The 19,669-nt window shown below is 28.5% G+C and overlaps 1 protein-coding gene and 1 non-coding gene across 4 annotated transcripts in view; one reads left to right on the top strand and one right to left on the bottom strand.

Annotated features, from left to right (window-relative positions):
• The first annotated feature begins 1,111 nt into the window (after positions 1–1,111).
• On the top strand, positions 1,112–1,223 carry LOC149055921 (U6atac minor spliceosomal RNA). The gene has a single exon (XR_016191838.1). It is a non-coding gene; the product is annotated as a U6atac minor spliceosomal RNA (small nuclear RNA).
• Positions 1,224–1,265: 42 nt separating this feature from the next.
• Positions 1,266–19,669, bottom strand: part of spg (dedicator of cytokinesis spg) — a 32,024-nt gene continuing 13,620 nt past the window's right edge. Inside the window, exons 1-24 of one of the 3 annotated variants that reach the window (XM_089227935.1) lie at positions 12,977–13,046; positions 12,195–12,279; positions 12,079–12,114; positions 11,842–11,990; positions 11,677–11,758; positions 10,798–11,548; positions 8,833–9,114; positions 8,225–8,516; positions 7,643–7,886; positions 7,375–7,564; positions 6,959–7,209; positions 6,433–6,868; positions 6,142–6,376; positions 6,038–6,055; positions 5,558–5,969; positions 5,303–5,497; positions 5,085–5,226; positions 4,503–5,026; positions 4,294–4,436; positions 3,986–4,207; positions 3,795–3,922; positions 3,674–3,732; positions 3,424–3,595; positions 1,266–3,348 (exon numbers count right to left, since the gene is read on the bottom strand). In XM_089227935.1, the coding sequence (XP_089084061.1) occupies positions 3,284–3,348; positions 3,424–3,595; positions 3,674–3,732; positions 3,795–3,922; positions 3,986–4,207; positions 4,294–4,436; positions 4,503–5,026; positions 5,085–5,226; positions 5,303–5,497; positions 5,558–5,969; positions 6,038–6,055; positions 6,142–6,376; positions 6,433–6,868; positions 6,959–7,209; positions 7,375–7,564; positions 7,643–7,886; positions 8,225–8,516; positions 8,833–9,114; positions 10,798–11,548; positions 11,677–11,758; positions 11,842–11,990; positions 12,079–12,114; positions 12,195–12,279; positions 12,977–13,020 (5,157 nt within the window). In that variant the 5' untranslated portion in view covers positions 13,021–13,046 and the 3' untranslated portion in view covers positions 1,266–3,283. Of the gene's footprint in view, positions 3,349–3,423; positions 3,596–3,673; positions 3,733–3,794; positions 3,923–3,985; positions 4,208–4,293; positions 4,437–4,502; positions 5,027–5,084; positions 5,227–5,302; positions 5,498–5,557; positions 5,970–6,037; positions 6,056–6,141; positions 6,377–6,432; positions 6,869–6,958; positions 7,210–7,374; positions 7,565–7,642; positions 7,887–8,224; positions 8,517–8,832; positions 9,115–10,797; positions 11,549–11,676; positions 11,759–11,841; positions 11,991–12,078; positions 12,115–12,194; positions 12,280–12,976; positions 13,047–19,669 lie in introns of those variants that run through there. The other 2 variants (XM_089227933.1, XM_089227934.1) reach the window with 2 other exon arrangements.

The raw sequence follows: 19,669 nt of genomic DNA, 5'->3' as shown, positions 1-19,669 counted from the left end.
CAGGTATTCTCTCAGACCGGGCGCTACCACCATCGCACAGGTTCTTAAATTCTTAAAAAAAATCCAATCTGTATAATGTATAAAAAAAACAAATTGTGCATATTACTTGTATAGCTAATGGACTTTGCTGTTGATGTCAAATATGTCCAATATAAAAAAAAACGAAATTATTTTTGGTATAAAACTCGTGCCAGTATGTTTGGAATTCTTTTAGATCTGATCTACAACATTTCGCCGTGAAATAATTTCGATTTTACACCAAATAGTGCCAGCTTACTGTGTGCAATTTGTATTTCATAAGCTTCTTTTTACAGTCGAATTTTCGTAACTAATTCTCAAATAACAATAATTGGTGTAGGATGGTTGTGGTCAACCTAAATCAATGTTAAGTAAATTGTATTGCTATTGGTGGGTATCTGTATACCAGGCTAGTATACAGGGTGGGGGGGGATTTAGGGTTTCACCCCCCCCCCCCCCCCCCCCGAAATTTTTAAAGTAGTTATAAATTTATAATATGTTATCGAAATTTTCTCGGAAGACTAACTTAAAATATTTTAACCCCCCCTCGAAAATTGATCCTGGATACGTGGCCGCTGTATACACCATATAAGCATTATAGAGCTATCGATCTCTGAGTTGGTAAGCTTTGTTAATATTAATATGAATATTATTTATTATTAGCTTTCTACGTGGAGGATACAACTAAAATAATATTAACGTATCAAGTTTTCGAAATAATATTCAACACACACGAGAATGTCAAGAATTACTGGCAACTGCTTCATGTTCCAGCTTGCGAATCGGACGAAAATAGGTATTGACTAAGAGACACTAAAAGTAAAAACAAATATTCAATAATTGAATGATAACGAGATCTACATAAATAGAATGTGAAATTCTAATTATGGTTTGTTCAAATTCGGTACCGACGAAAAAACATGATTTTTTTTCATATATTATATACAACGCTATCTAGAATTTAACGAAAACATTGCATGTGAAATACGTACTAGTCACATAGAGCGATCTGACAAACCTTTTACCGTTCTCACTTGTCATGGTTATTGACACAATTGATAGTATATATACCGAAGAACTACCCACAACGTTCGTGTTGTATAAAAGGAGAGACGGTTAGCACTCCCCTAGACAAGGATGGAATTACACACATATATGGTCATGGGCACTGCTGTGTTGCGCACAGCACATGACCACGTTTTTTTTGTCAATTTTTTTTCCACATAATTCAAAATAAAACCAACTCATTTTTGACTTTTGAACATCGATTATTTATTTGTGTATTATAATAGTTGATAATCTATTTTTCATCGTAAATAAATAATGAGCATCATAAAATTGGATTACGAGGATATAAATTATAATTATGTAGCTAATGATTTAATGTAAATAAAATAAAAATATAATTAATATAGTCATGGAAGACTGGAATGTATAATAATAATAATAATAATAATAATAATATAAAATTGACACACACGTTTAAATAACACACAAAATAAATTATTGAGCAGGAGAACTAAAACATTAAATTATGGATTAAAAGCCAGTCCTGCACATAGTATACAGATTTGGTAACATCAGTCATATGATAGGAGTAATTAGTAAACTACATTGTTCTTTAAAATAATATGCTAATGGGCTGAAATACAAGTAGTTCAAAATTATAATATAATGAAAAAACAAAAATATTTTAAATAAACATATTCTACAAGAGTATTACTATTGAGAATAGATATACAATGGATATGGTATATACTATCTATACTCAATGGTAATACTTGACAATAATACAATATAATGTATATTGTGATACATTGTTTTAAGAGGATGTCACCCATGCATGTGTTGTCTCTGTCTTACAAACATTCTTCCACGATTGTTTTGAGATAAAATTAGACAAAAAAAAAAAATAATAATTTTGTATTCTAATAAATTACCACATTAAAAAATGTATTGGAGAAAAATGTTCTATGACACCATATATTTCTGGGAAGAAATTGTCCACGATTCCTAACAAACTATAAAAATTTTAGTTCAGCAGTTTCAATTTTGTATTGTTATTAATATAAGAATGATTTAAACTTTTATACAATTTTTTTTTTTTTTTTTTGACGAAACATTATATTTACAATCTGTATTTACAGTTATACAATAAGTAAAAGCGATGGTGATTGATTGGCAGGAAGGGGAAGTCACCCAGTGACAACACCCCGTGGAAAATGAATTGAGGAGAGAGTAGGTCCATACACCAGTTCCTTTTCAGATGCCTGGGTGGATAACCTGGGATTTGATTGGATGATAGTTGGATGATTATAGGATTAGAGTGAGTACTGAATGTATTATGTGTTTTTTCGTAGGTGATTTTGGCAAGGCTTTTACACAATTTAAAGACAAAAAGTAAGAACATTGTCTGAGTTCTCACAATGTTTTTTACAATATTTTAATTTTTAATAATTAAGAGCAATGATTATTTTTAATTTTAACATTTTACATAATCATAACTTGAATAAAAATTAAGTAAAATATTCTATGAGAGACTACAGATAATGCTCTTAGATTCTAACCTTTAAGTTTTATAATAGATCAGTTCACTCTAATGTGTTATATGCTAACAACACAAAATTGGAACTACGTATATGGTACATTGTAGTACCTATATTAAGTTGGACGTAGACAATGTATGATGGACTTCCTCTAAAACCGTTGTATAATAATATTATAAAAATATTTTAGGTCAACAGTTAAATTTTAAGAACTAAAAATTTTAATTTTTAGAAGTTAATAAAAATAATGTATACATTAAAATTAAATATGAGTAATGAGAATTAATATTTAAAAATGGAAAAAAAACCATACATGTTCTATATATTATTAAAAAAGATGAAAAATATTGTCCTTCTGATGGTCATCCAGTAAATACTAAATACCATATAGAATAAAATATGTAATTGTTAGGTATATGAAAAATGAAAATGGCTAATCGGACAGGATTGATAGGAATAAATAGTAATGCTCATTGCTCATTACTTAATGCTCATACACACGCATCATAACACTGATCAAATTACAGTCTAATTTTTAACTTTAGTCACAAAAAGAACTTATAAAATACATACTATGATAAAATTAAAAATCACAAACACACTCATTAATGCAATAATGCAGTATAAAAATAATTTAAGAATAACTTAATTCATATTAACTAATAGTTACAGTTATGCATATAATGGCACCAGTTCTAAAATAAGAGTCTTGTATTTGACTAGGGGCTGGATTCTAAGCGTCTCATTGTTCCAGGCACAGAGTAATTTTCCAAAATCGGGAGTTCTGAAATATAAATATATTAAACAAAATTTATAAGAAAGGTACATCATTTAAAGAGTTTAGATATTTATTTTATACCATTTGGCTCAGAATTAAGTTGAGATTGTGTATTTTTGGGCGGTAATGGAGGTGGGGTTTTATGCTTATCGATTGTAGGTAACACAAATTCTTCATATGATGCTGAATGTAAAGATTCTGAGTAGCCTGAATCACGCAACACTGGAGTATCTAAATCAGTAATTTCAGAATCCTAAAATGAAAAATAATATTATCAAATAATAAAAGTGTAAACATTTTTAACTAAATTTACAATAGAAACATTACATACATGGCGCAAAGGTAATCTTCTTGGTAATGGAGGTGCATCACTGATTCTTCTTTCTGGGGCTAAAAATGAATAAATGAATAATTGAATAATTGAATGATTGAACACTTTATAAAAATATTACCTCTTGGAGGTAATGGTGGTGGAGAACTATCTTCTAGTGGCCATGAATTTCTCACACTGCTGTCTATAGAGTGCCTTTGTAAATTGGGACTTCCTGGTTTCCAAGAAGTATTCGATTTTGGATCAGTTCTAAATAACCACAATAATTTACAGTAATTTGATGAAAAAAATATCATATTTTGAATTATTTACTTCATTTTATTGTTTGGTAAGGATCCTTCAGATTTAATTCGATTTTCTCGATGTGGAACTACTGGAGCACATGCATCTGGTAGATCAAATGTTTTGCTATATATATCTTCGTATTCATCACGTCGTTCATCAAAGTAAGTTACGGTATTAGTATACTCTTCAGTAGAACGGAATGGGAAATTATTATCAATTGGAATACATGGTATTGGTGGTAATGGAGTACTAAAACAATTATTATAAATTAGTTATACTGTTATTTTTTATTTGTATTTTTGTATAATTAATTTAATGTTATTAGTTATTCATACTTAATTATGCTTTCTGGTGGAGGTGGGGCTCTCAAGTTCTGTTTCAGTTGTATCATCCGCTCCACTAAACGATGATGAAGAGGCTGTACTTCAGGCGGTGCCAATTGACCATGAATTAACAGCCCATTTTCTACTATTTCAATCTAGAAAAATTAACGAGTTAAATATAATTGCATACATTAAATTTGAGGGGAAATGTATTATCCTACTTGATGATTTATGGATGAGCTTAAATGTAAAACGTGTGAATAATATTGAGGATTATTTTGAACAAAGTCTTGAGAAAAGAATGCTGACTGGTATTTAGATATGCCACCCATAACATTTGCATCAATTGTTCCTTGAAGTCTCATACTTAATGGATTAATGTTTCTTTTAGGTTCGTTTGTGTATTGATTAATTATGAGTTTTAAGTTTTTGTTAACAGAATCTATAGTTTCGCAAGCAAATTTAATTGGTGGCACTTCCTCGGTTGTTGTACTTATAACTTCAAACCATCTTAGTATACCAGGCAGACGTTCACTGGTAATCAAAATAGTACGTTCCAGCCAAAGACTTTTGAATTCATTATCTCGATCTACCAGACCTTTGTGCATAGGTCTGTCCAATTGAAAAGTACATACATCATTAACTTCATAAAAACGTGCAACTTTTTCAGGAATCATAGCTAAAGGTTTGTCGGAAGAAGGCGGACCAATATCTGGAAATGGTTTTACATTGCAAATCTGGATATCTGAAATGTAAATTTAAATTTAAATCTTTATAATTTATTAACAATAAATATAACATACATTGAGCATCAGACTGTAAAATTGTCTGCGATGGAGGACTATTTTTTGTTAAAAGTTGGGCAGTTGGAAATTCAGTTTGTAATCGTTGAGTAAAAGCTTCCATGCGTTCATATTCTAAACCTCGATAAACAAAGACTTTGTTCTGCAAAAGAATCATTTGCAATTAATATGAAAATATTTAAGATGTTTAAATATTAATAAATAAATTAAAAATGTACCCGAACAAAAAGAGGAAACCCTTGTCCATAAAATCCAACTTTAAAATATTCTGGTTCAGGTCGCAATTGAGTAAGAATATTGTCACAGAATTTGGCTTGTGTTTTCAATACTGCACTTAATCTAGTATAATCAAATAATCGTTTTTCATAGAAATCTGATAACTCTTTTAATAAAGGTAATCCTTTTTCCCAACACTGTAACAATAATTATATAAAATAAAATAGTTTAATTTTTGATGTTTTTACACAACTTACTTTTCCTTTATCAAAGTATTGTATGATTTCATGATATAGCTGTTCTTTTCTTTGCCATTGACAAATTGAAGTTGCTGGATCACCTTGTAATACTGGCCCATCTGACCAAGTCAGTTGATCAGCGTAAAGTTTAAGTGTAAAACCAGCCTCAGTAAAATTATCAGCAGAAACGTGCAAATCATGAAGTTTGTAAATATATCTTAGGTACATTTCTTTTCTATCAAATTCGTTTTTGTAGAAATTCAACAAGTTCACTGTACAGGACATACGTTTGTCACGATTATCATCACCACGCATTACACTCCTATAATCTAATAGTCTTTCTAATAAACGTGTAACAGAATGAATGAACACTGAACCCGTTTCTTGCCAACTACCATCCTGTTCTTCTTGATGTACTCTTTCTAATAGACTATAAAATCATACAAAAAACAAAATGTAGATAAGTTTGTTTTTTTTATTAAGTTTCATTAAACTTACACTATACTCAAATTTTCCCTATATGCAGCATAATATACAAAAACATTGTCTATAATATCAATTAATTTACTTTGATAACATTTTTAAAAACCATAAAAACTTACATAGTATTAAAAAGTTGTCTGTACTCATCGTCACCTTTGTTTTCACTAATCAAATAATCTAATTTGTCAATCAGTTCTGATTCGACTTCTTTGAAATTTCCTCGAGCTCGTTGTTCACATTCCATCATATCAAAAAATATGTGAAGTGTTGCCTTACGCAATTCAGCTTCTGGTACCAAAGTCACTTTTAGAAATGGTCCCACCATGGATGGTATGAAATTTATCTTGTGGTCGCCTATTAAATTATAATTTAGTTTATTGGAGTTTTTTTTAATCAAAATTATATTTTACCAAGTTTAGACCATACAGACAGTATTTGATATCCCATCAGTACTCTCATATCACCATATTTCTCAATAATCTTTGTTCGTTTTACAATGGTGAATGTTTCTAACTGAAGAGCTGGTTGAGTAAGAAATGCTACAGCTAATTTAAAATAAGTGGACCACACTTGGTAATCAAAATGGGGCCAGGTCTCTAAAAAACAAAATACTAGTGGCTTGGCTAATTGTTGTAGAGCTGCTAAAATTACATTGTTAGTAGTCATTTTTATAACCATCCAATCAGTTGGAAATACATCATGTTTGATTAAATGTCTAAACAATAAAAATGCTCTTAATAGGAAATCTTTTAATGGTTTACGATCACCCAATTCTTCCCAAAGTCGTTTGTAATGATAGTCATCAAGCAGTTGTAATAAAGAAACTAAACATGCAACCATGTTAGCCTAAAAATAGAATTGTACAGTTTATTTAAATTAAACAATTCTAAAATAGTATTTAATATTAATTTGTAATAACAGCTAAAAACAACTTACCAATACAGAAACCATTCTATCAATTACAATAAGACATGTTTCAATTAACATATCTAATGTACTAAGACTCAATATTTCTAAATCGCGTCGAAAACATATGTTGACCTTGCTACTGTCATTAGACCGATTTAAGTGGAATAGAAATGTTAAAATTTCTCCCAGGATATCTGTACAAAGTTGAATTTCTTCTCTGGCACTAATATGATGTCTTAGATGTTTACATATTGTAATCAACAATAAATTTCTTGCTTCTACAATGTAATATATAAAACAAAAAAAACAATATAATATGCAAAATCTAATCAAACATCTTTAAATAAAAAAAATATTGTTTATAAGACGTATCAAAATAAGAATGTATACCTGATAACTATTAATTTAAATTTAATTTAAAGTAATATTTTAAAATATATTACCATCATCTTTGAACACCTTTCCAGCTATCAAATCTTTAATAGCGCCTAATTTAGCTTGAGTCAATGGTGTAGGTAGATCTCGAGATGGCAAGCAATCTAACATGGAAACTCCAAGTTTAGCTACCTCGATGACTGGTAATACTTGAACTAATTGATCAAATACAGCACTTGCACTTTGTAATAATGCAATCTATAAGGAAGAACAATAGTATCCAGCAACATATTATACATTAATTTAAATAATTATAAATAATAATTTTTTGTTTACCTGAGTAGGTAAAATCATTTCAAAAGATGAACATAACATTTTGTCCAATGAAGCAAATACACGATGTACATCATAACGAAAACTATCTTCAAACTGGCCACCAGTTGCACGAGAAAATAATAGACGAGACTGAATAACGAATTTGAAAATATATTCTAATGAGCGAAAACATTTTTGTATCGGCTCTTGGCGGTCTGTTGACATAACCAGTTCAGCACAATGTTGGACACTGCTTAATAATCCTCTAAACATAAAATAGGCAAAAAATGTTATTATATATTAATAATTGTATAAAATATAAATTTTGTTTTTCAATTTAATCAATCAAACAATTTTTTCACAAAATGATATTCATTACAAGCATCATTGGCGCAACTAGGGGGGTGAAAAAGGTCTTTAGCACCCCTTGATATTTTAGATCTAACTATTATAATTATAATGAAATAACATCAATTGTATGTTTTTAATAGTATAGCACCCCACGTTTTAGAGGTCTAGTTGCGCCTATGACAAGCATATTATATTATGTATGTGGCATCAATATGACATAATTGACATTTATTGTATAATAAGACAATTTACTTGTATACTAAAGCCGCAGCAAAATGTTCTTTGATGTAAGCGTTCATTACTGGCTTAAAGTGTTCAAATTTGCTGTCATAGAGTAAACTAAAAATGCTGACTAGAACGTGAAATACAAGTCCTGAGTGGATGGTTGAATTACCATCGTCAGTGGAAAACATTGAGAAGAGAGCGTCTAATATGTCTTGTAAGAACTTTACAAGTTCTTCTCCATCCAGACGTAAAGCTCGCGTAAGGGCTTCTTGAATCCGATGAGGATGTTCTTTCCATTGCAACAATGACAACAAGTCAACTGAAAACACAAACATTGCAATACATATCGTTTATTTATGAAGCAAAACAAAAACCGATGAAATATTTCGATTTACGACATCGTCTAAACGGATATATTCGAATAACACGTTGTGACTAAGCCTAACCAGTCTCTATATTTGTGTGCGCAACACGGATTCGGGATTTGTAATATGCAGTTTCGAATTTTTCTGACGCGCTTTTAACTATAAGCTGCAATAGGCTAGATGAAACAATCAGTCATTTATTGTCATTTATATAAAGGGAAAAGGGCTTGATGTCCGTGTACCTAGAAATAAAATAATGCTTATAGGTACCGTTTTGAGTCAATTTTGTCGAACACAACATCGTGCGAATCGTCATTATCTCTTTATGGCTGCACGAGAACACAGAACCCGGTTCTGGTGAACTGGTCCAAGTAGACGATTCGTGTACGCTGGCAGCTAGACCCAAGTAATCGACCGGATGAGGTTTCGTGCGCTCGTCGCAGCGGTAGACAAACAATTCGTGTACGCCGTCTTGTAGGGTAGCCTCTTCGGGTTCCATCAGCCGAGCAAATGATATGCCAAAAAGTTTCTTATTATCCGCTTTGTCACGAGCTGTTAACATAAACGCCAAATCGACGTGATAAGTTATATGTATTATATGTATAGCAATCTGTACAGTTTAAATATAATGCATAGCATCATATAGCCCATAGGTATACGACAAGGAAAGAAATTTTCATGATTAACATTTTTAAACATTAAATCATTAATATAAAAACCTCAAATTTCAATAAATTTACATTATTTGAATTTTTGAATTCCTTTATAATATTATGGGCCAGTAAAGTATAATAATAAATAATAATGAAAAACATTAATAAAAGTAAAACTAAGTAAAATTAATCAAGGACAATGATTGCACTTTTAACTATGGAATACCTATGATTAATAATAAATTAACGTTACGTAAAATTGTATTTATTTTAACATCATATTAGTCCAGTGTTTCCCAACCTTTTTCCCTCACGACACACTCGTCTTAAGTCCTAACTTGTATTTAGTCGTAGCACACTTGAAAGTTGAAATTGGCTTATATATGTTTAATAAATATATACATATATTATATATATATTAATATTAGTGCATTAGGAGGTTCATTCTTTCATCATATATTAATACAAAAAGTTGCATATCAGTAAATTACTAGAAAATAATTTAAAATAGTGTGTTTATTTAGGTTAGAAAAATTCATGTAAAATCAAATTTTAATTTATCAAAATATACGAAAATATTTATTGATATGGAAAAAACAGAGATATTGCATTACGATTATGTTATGTTTATGTTGGATAAACAAATTTAGTCCTAGTGATAAATTTGGGACTGGCTTCTCTTTATTTTAAGTTTTCTATGAAGTCGAATAGGTGACAAGCACACTCTCATATCGTTAAAAATATTTTAATTTTACCTCGAAATTATAAATAATCATATAAATCAGGATACTTCACAGCACACCTATTGAGGCTTTACGGCATACCAATCTTGGACTTAATCCTTAGCCCATGCCCCATTGACTGTAAAATAACTAATTGTAATAATATTGACTAAATTAATCTATTAAAGCAGATTAGTTTTAAATGCTGATGTGTAATGCTTACAAATTTTAATCAATCAATTTTTAGGTAGCTATTTATTTTTCAGTTGAAAACTATAATAAATTATATACAATTATTAAGCTCGTACATAGTACAATCAATCAAGAGATACGCTGAACATGATCAATAAATCGATCATTTAGTAGGTACTTACTATTTTTTATAACTTGTATTGAATTAAATATGAAGTATAATAATATTATAAAATTGTAGCCCTATATATTACTAAGAAATATCTGTCAAAATTGTAATAATATATTATAATATGTGTACATTTTTTAAATTATATTATTTTAAATGATCGGCATCATTTATAAATAAATAATAATTATAATAGGTAGTAGGTATTACATTATATAAATTACATTTTATCTGATATTTCTCAGTAGGTATAATAGTCTTAATTTTTTTTTTATTTCAAAATAAAGTGACTACTAAAATATACTAAATTATTGATTTATTGATCATGTATCTCTTAATTATATGAGCGGTTTCGCTTGACGAGGTGATAATTTTCCAACAGCCAGTGGCCAGATAATTGGCGACAACAGACTAGTAAGTAGTAATCATCATGATATATGATTATGTTTAGATTATTTTTAAACGATTAAAACGTGCATCGTGGCGCGCGACAACTTACTAGAACAGTGCCTGTACTCGAAACGTATGTGCGCGATATTGTACTTCTCGATGGGTACGGCCAGCCGGATGGTCTCCATCCAGCACGGGGCATTATGGTGGTAGATGATCATCGAACGGTATTCGGCGGACGAGTCCGTTCCCGACGCGCCCCATATGCAGTCCGGGACCACGTTGCCCTCGTAGTCGAGGACGACAATGGATACTTCAATGTTCTTGCCGGTCGACTTGCCACCCTTCTCGAACTCGCCTCTCTCCAGGGTCAGGTACAGGTCATTCCTCACGTGCCCCGGCATTATCACGTCCGGAAAACCCATCTTCTTCGTGGTCGATACATTTTTGAACGCCAGCGGGTTCTCCTCGCGCACCTGTCGCAGGTCGCCGTCAAGCATCCGCAGCGATATGACGATACCGTAATTAGGGTGGCTGGACAGCGGGCTGTACTTGCTGTTCTGTTTCCGGATCAGCGTATCGTGTAACTGACAGAAGTCTTTCTCGTCCGCCTGAAACACGCGGAATGTGAACTCCCGCTCGTCACCGCCGCCACTGTTCGAGGTCAGCATTTCACCGATGTTTAGGACGGCAACTCCCAGAGGACGTTTGAAGTAGGACGCCTGTGCCTGTGTCGACGATGACGATGACGACGACGATAGCGACACTTTTTTAGACGACTCAGAGTACACCATTTTTCCGATGCGCATCACGTGAGCAACGATGTAAAGGTCACGAGACAAGTCTTGCAATCCGAGTTCCTATGATACAAACGAAATATAATCAGGTGCATACATATATATATATTGTATATATATTATGTTATTATATAACAGTCAAATCGATAAATCATTTATTCGTATTTAGTATCGATAAATTCAAAACTTACGGTAAAAATCGTACAATTATTGTGTAATTTTTCTATATAATTAGAAAAGCCTTCTTTAGATATTTTCACTAAAAATCGTTCACTGGAAATGTTAAAAACAATGGGATTAATATAAAGCGATTAAAATTAATTAAAATATGTTCATAACAAATATAAAATACTTGCCTGATAAATTTAAAGTTCTTGGCATCGTAGAGTGAAAAATATACTTCGGTTTCTTCCCCGATATGGTAACCAAAGTCTCGCATACACATAAACATATGACGTGTTTGGATTTTAGACGTATCCCTAGACCTTCTTAACGTCCCTCGCGCCTAAAATTGTTAGAAAATCGTTTTTAATATATTTTATAATTCTATGTATAATATAATAATTAATAATATAGTAGGACATAATACCAACCGATACACCTTGAATGTTTTCCGAACTTTGAACATGCTAAAAATCATAAAAAAAAGTTATACGGCTACAAATGATTTAATATTATAGGTAATTTATAAATAATTAAATATGCATACGACTTTGTAAAGCTCTACGGCACTCATTGTAGCCGGATCAACCATCTCGGCACCACACCTAGGAACTAAATCCAGTCCCAGTTTTCTAAAAAAAAGACAATATATTTAACATTTTATTTAAAAACTATATATTTATGTTATTTTAAAGTTCAGAGCAAAGAAATTGTTTTTATAAAAACAGGGACCAGCACATCCCGCACTATGATATTTGTAAATGTTAAATTGTTTTATTCTTTTCAATGTTCTTTATTTAGGTGAATAAAACATTTGACAATTGACAGTTACTACTACTACAGTCTACAGGATACGATAGTAATAATTAACTATTTAGAGTATTATTGTATCGACTTTTTTTTGGAAGTTTTATAATACTAACAGTTATAGATTTAAAATATTAAACTACATAATATTGTTTTTTTTTAACAAATTTAATTTGGATTTTTTCTTAAAGTATAAACAGAATATTATATTTTTAGAGTAAAATTAATTTTTATTTTAACATAAATTTAGATTTATTTATTATATTGGATAAAAAAAAATATGAAATTTGAGATTTAGCGTCCATTTATAGTTACCCGTAACTTAAAATCTCCTACCCCACATATTTTTACATACCACTGCTGTGTTTTAATTTTAATCCGTATAGTACATGTTGTACCATTTGCTATGGCCTATGATAGCTGTTTCAACTCTTCACTAAACAGTAAACACTTTACACAAGATATCTATAGAATAATATCAATATATTGTAATAATCAGTATATTATATTACATATTATTACCTATCACATATTATATATTCCGTATAGCATCGCCATCCGCTCATGTTGACAATCTATGTGAATACTAAATAGTGAATGTAAAATTACATTAATTATTAAGATTATGCAAATAATTATTTTTTTTTCTCATCTTATAATATTTCTTCTATAATCGGTGAATAATTATAGTTAACAGCTTAATTAAATACTTAATTATAATTTATAGTTATTGGATAAACACGAAGAAAATAAACGATTAAAGATTAAATACCTAGTTGAAAACGAAGAATCTGTCACTATTTTACTAATCGTGTAATATTTTTAATATACTTTTTTTATACATTTAAATTATTATTATTTTTTTTTTATATAGTTTTAGTTCGCAGATGGATTTGGATTTGGAAATTTTGTTATTTTTAGCTATTATTTATAAACTTTTAAGGTTAAAATAACTAAAAACCGTGGAAACTCTGCAGATCGTGTGTAAAAGATATTGAGTATACGTATACACAGTAAATTACCTCACTTTTTGAATTACGAACAATTAACTAAAATCGTTTAAATATCAAAATTTGAAAAGGAAAAATAAAATGAACAATAAATCAATTAGGTAGAAAATTTAAAATACCAATTAGGTAAGTATTAGGTTTTGAATATTTCATTGAATATATAGATGTTTATTTAAGTAACAATGGAAAGTTTTAAATCTATATGATAAAATATAAATTATGTGTTTGAACAATAAAAAAATAATCAAAAATCGTGTTTTAACATGCAATGTCGTCAAAATTTAAATTTCAATCGATCAAAAAGAAATTAATGTTGATATGTCATATTAGTTAAACTATATTCTAAATGTAAGGAAAAACTTATTAAATAAACTTTACATTACATTTTCTCTAAAATCTGGTTTCTCTGACTGCATATCACGATTTAAGATGGTACATCGTGTTGCAAATAGAAAGAGGTATAGCCAAATTCCTAATTTTTAGCATGTAAGTGTTTAACACGGCGGAGACCGTGGTATAATAAAATTACTAAAATTTGTAGTCAGTATTTTATTTTATTTTTTTTTTATGATCATTTACAACTTCGGCAACAAAGGCCATTAGTTATTTTATTTTTTACATTACGTTTGCCAAGTATTTTATTATTATCAACCTTATATAAGGTAATACATATCCAACAATTACTGTTAGTAATGGTAAGAAAACATAACAGTATTTTGATAAAAAAAATTGACTTTATTATTTTTTGGTAAAAGATGGCTCGAAATTTTAAAATACTGACTGGACTTTCGACTACCAAGTCCGCCCCTAGATTTTATATATTACATTATGTACATGTTTATTTAATGTTTAGGAATTATATTATTATATACTTCAACATTGTGAATTCGACAGTTGTGTACTAGACTACCTATAGTACTCATGTTTTACATTTAGATAATAATACGCATCTTAATATTAATCGTTGTTGTTATGTATCTATACACCATACGGTATGACAGTGTAAAGTAGATGTGCATAAAACCTAAAACCATAACTTGGTAAAATAATACAGGGTGTTTTACAAGGAATGAACTTATTTCGAATATTTATATATTATTAATTGTAAGAGATATTATAATTTATAAAAAAGAATATAGCATCATATAATATTACAAAAAGATTTTTTCAAAAAAATTCAATGACAGAGAATTTATTGAATTTATAATTTTTTTTTTTTTTGAGGGCGGGGGCTTTAATCTTCTACCATAAAATAATCTTGTTAATAAAATCGATTCTTATCAGTTACTTTTATTGAGCCATCTGTTGGCATTTGTATCTTGTATGAATATCCGAGATGACGAAATAGGAATATTTATACACTGAAAAAGTTAAAGCTGTTTCAGTTTTAAAATATTAATCACCAATAAAGCCGGTTAATTAATTAAGGAAAGTTCTGTATATTATGCTAATTATTTATAGGTCAAAATATGAGGTTTTGATTTTACTGAACTCAAAAGTTAATATTCCCAGAAGTAATAAAAATAGACAATTAACAAAAAAGTTAATACCTAACACACTATATAACAACACTTATTAAATAGGTATTAATCAGCATTACAGCTTAGGCCTTAACTAATGATATGTATAATCGCATATTAAGATAACAGAAGAAATATACCTATACCAAATAAAAAATTCATTCAACAAGATAAAATAAAGTCTAGTATACTTATTAGTTATCCAATAACTAGTTAGATACATATTACGGTATTAATAAACTAAATTAATTTAATGGACATATTACAAAAAATAAATGAATTTAATATCAAATTATACCTATACCTGCCTAAACGGCTATATTTGTTTGTAAGTAAATATAAATAATAGAGGTTTACCCTTGGTTATTGTCATCCACTATGGATGAGGTTAAAATTCCTTTATATTTCCTCGAATTTTAATATACACTAAATTCAATCTGACATTCATTTTCAGACAAAATTAACCGTAAGATCATTGATTTAAGATAAATTATTATAAGTTATGGCATATTATGCATAGTAAACATGGCATTTCACGACCTATATCAAGTACCTATAGCATGTTGCATATGCATTCGTATTCAATATTAACATATTATTAAGTAGTATATAACCAAATAGGTACTACAATTTGAAATAGTAATATAACACATTCCCGTTTTTGTATCTAAGAAATAATTACTCGAATACTGTAGGTCTGTAGATAGTTTACATTTTTTTTTTTACTTGCACACGAAACCAATCAACTATTGTGAAAAGGATTATTAATTATACAGTCAATTATAGTGTTAATAAACATAGTACCTAATAACATCACAAATAAATATCAATCAAACAACATTTTGAATAATATTAAATATATTTAAAAAGGATCAATAATTTTATATCATGTAAAATATTTCTAAGGCACGAATGTATTGAATATTGATACATTATTCGTACACACGTACTTAATTAATCAATCTTCATATTTAATACTAATAATAAGAATTACAATTATTGTATATGTTTTAACTAATATAGTGGAATATATAAGAATAAATTAAATACCTTACTAAAACAATGGTGTTTAAATTTGAAGATTTGTTATTATTATTAGAATTCAATGAACTGTACTGTGATTTTGTAAATTATAACAATGTTTTTTTTGTATATATATATTTACAAAAAAAAAAACATTCATAATATTTTGACCGCATGTGCAAATTTTATCGTTACCAATACTTAATATGTTTCAAATAAAATGGTAATGTTCAATGACATTGATGAAAGTAAGTCGGTACTAATAATAATAATGTATAACATATTATACGAGATATTATATTATATTGAAACTACAGGAGCTACCAATAATGAATATAAGATCAGTTCACTACAGCATTATATTAACGACCCAAGTACCCAGCACGAAAGATTTAAAACAAGTTCAACGACTGTTTAATTTGCACACACACGAAATACCAACAGCCAATATATTATGTAAATTGAATCGTTAAAATTAATACGAAATACAACATATTTTAATAATACAACGTCTAACAACTTTACAAGCAAAAAATGAGTATAATACATGAATACATCTACTTTTTAGTTTTGATTACATTTACATAGGTACATATTATAAAGTTAAGGTATTAATTATACTATATAATAAATTAAAAAATTACAATCTCATAGTTCACTAATTATCGATAGTTATTATTTTTTATGACCTATATATTATGATACAGTGGATACCATTAGTGTATATTATGTATATATGCCTGTAAAATATACGTATGTCGTATATTATGTATTTAAACATGCCCTTGATGTATAAATGAACGTAATATCCTAACTACTAATAATATTAGTTGTTAATACCATAAATAACAAGTAACAAAATCAAAAAGGTATGATGTATTTAAAATATGAGGGTACAAATGTATTAGAAAAGAAAATATAGGTATTTAACAATAGTGATTACAAAATTAAATTTAAGAATTATGGTAAACGGTTATTATTTTGTCTGATTTTATTAAAATTATATAACTGTATTAATTTATGATTTTTTTTATTCTAATTTCTATCTAACATAATTTGAACATTGCCGTAATTTTTACGTATTTAGTCAAAATTAGAATTTTAAATACTTATAAAAAAAATTTGTGACTATGTATTTATTTTATTTTTCAACTGCTATTGTAAAAATATGTTAGGCGCCTTGCATTAAATTTTCAAATTTTAGATCTAAAAAGAAAAACTTTTATGAATTTCTATCTAAGATAATTTGAAAATTGCCGTAATTTTTACGTATTAAGTCAATATTTGAACTTCAAATGCTAATAAAAAAAAATTGTGCCTATGTATTTTTATAATTTTTTAATTACTATAAGAATAACTAATGAGGAACTTTGTATTAAATTTTCAAGTATTTTATAGGGCCAAAAAAATTGTATCGACACTTCAAAAGAAAATTTTCAGAAAAATTGAAAATTTCAGTTGTCTATAAATATCTCAAAAAAGTCAAAGTATTTTGAAAATTAAATTATGTAAAGAACATGCCAATGTAAATAACTTGTGAAATTTTCAAGTATCTACGACTTATACTTTTTGAATAATTACAAATATTTAAAATCGTTTGAGGATAAATCGTTATCGTTACGCTTTTTCGTAAAAATTTAAAATTCAAACGCACTTAAAATTTTTCCTATAATGATGTTTCGAGTTTTATTTATAGCTACTTGAAGGAAAACTAATAGAAAACTTAGTGTTATATTTTTAATCCTTAGTTGAAAACACAAAAAATTTTATGATTTTTCAACTTAAAAATTACTTGCAAATTTTCGCGTTTTCGACAGATTTCGTAAAAATTTGAACTATAAACGCTTATAAAAAAAAATTGTGACTTACGATTTTTAATTTTTTTTAGCTACAATAAGAACAACTCATAAGGAACCTTATATTAAATTTTTAAGTTTTTTTGGTCGTCCAACATTTTTTTTACCAGCACTTCAAAAAAAAGTTCTCAAAATATTGAAAATTTCAGTGGTCTATAAATATCTCAAAAAAAGCCAAAAATTTGTGAAAATTAAACTGTATATAGATAACACTAACATAAACATTTGGTAAAAATTTCAAGTATTTACAATTATTAGTTTTTGAATTACAACTATATAAAAAAATCGATTTGGTCGAAAACTGTTTTTGCGTAAAACTTCCCGTTTTTCTGTCATTTTTTTTTTTTGTTTTTCTCGATTTTTTTGAAAACTGTTAGAAAATGTTTACTTTTGATCTCTATAATGCACCAAGGATATTCACTTTTACATCGGAAAACACCCCCAAAGTTTGAAATTGAAGCATTATTTCGACTAGTTATGCTGTACACAGACACACACATCATTGTAAAATCAATACATTCATCACTTCGTTCAGAATCTAAAAACTTTTGGTTTCAATATAAGACATAGGTGCCTCTCTTTCCTCCACTACACACTATAAATACTAATATTTACACATCAATGATTAGTATAATAAAATAAAACTTATTTTGGTTAGCTAAAAATTATACTGCATGCAGTATAATGTATAATAGTCACTAGTTTATTTATCACAATACAATGTGTACGCAATATAGGTACACTATTACAGAATCAAATATCAAACGTTTCAAGTTTCAATCACTCAAGCTCAACCAGGATGAACAAAATAGATTATTTTCATAATAATTTATAATATAGTATCTCATAGAACGTTTATCTATTTTATTATGATACCAACGTTCGTAAAATAAAAATTGAAATTGCATGGTATTTTCGTTCTTCTATACAACTGTAATTATGTCAATACCAGAATACAACATTTTATAGAAATTTCAATGTTTTTGGTATAATCATGGAAATAAATCAACAAAGAGAGAATTTTTATATTTCGTTATTTATTAGAAAAGTCCATAAATTAAAATAATGTTTTCGTGATAGAGGTGAGTCTCTGTCGCACAATAAACGTTCTTATGTTGTGTTTTTAGTTCTACTATAAAATTTGAATCTCATATTTTTGGAATCACAAACAAGGGCTTTTAATGTTAAATAAATAATAGTAGTATTATAATTTATAACCATACGTCTGTACAGGATCTGCAGTATATAGGTTCAAACTCCAAAATGCGCCGTTGTTTATTAAATGCTTACATAGATTTTTGATTATAAAGTTCACGTAATAGACAGTCAATAGTATTTAGGGCTTGTCAGATACTCAGATATTATTAATTATTTTATGAAACAATAAAAGGCGATATAAAATACTATCGAATTGACAAACTCAATTTAAATGTATTGAGTATAAATACTTTATCAAGTGAGTAAATCTAATTGCTAAACTTTAATATCAATATGGGCTATGGCTAAAGCATCATGAATAACATATACCTTAGGTACAAGAGCAAATCCAAGGGGGTACCAATGGCAAGCGCCACCCCTGTAGGAAAAAAATAATATTTAAAATATTAGTATTAAAATCTTACGTTCCCTAACTGTAAATACATGTTGGATCCGACCTTTCTAAGGTAGTACTTATATTAAATATGTATTGCAAATTTGTGTACAGCAGTGGAGGGGGCGGATTATGGCGGTTAGTTTTATTAAATTATACTCAATTAATGGAGTATCATATTAAAATAAAAATATTAAAGTTATTATATGTATTAT

The sequence above is a fragment of the Diuraphis noxia genome, unplaced genomic scaffold (genome assembly GCF_037042655.1).
Source record: "Diuraphis noxia isolate RWA-SAM2 unplaced genomic scaffold, SU_Dnox_SAM2 contig0004, whole genome shotgun sequence".
Classification (NCBI taxonomy): domain Eukaryota; kingdom Metazoa; phylum Arthropoda; class Insecta; order Hemiptera; family Aphididae; genus Diuraphis; species Diuraphis noxia.
The sequence above is the reverse complement of the archived record's forward strand: the minus strand, read 5'-3'. Positions and strand labels throughout refer to the sequence as shown.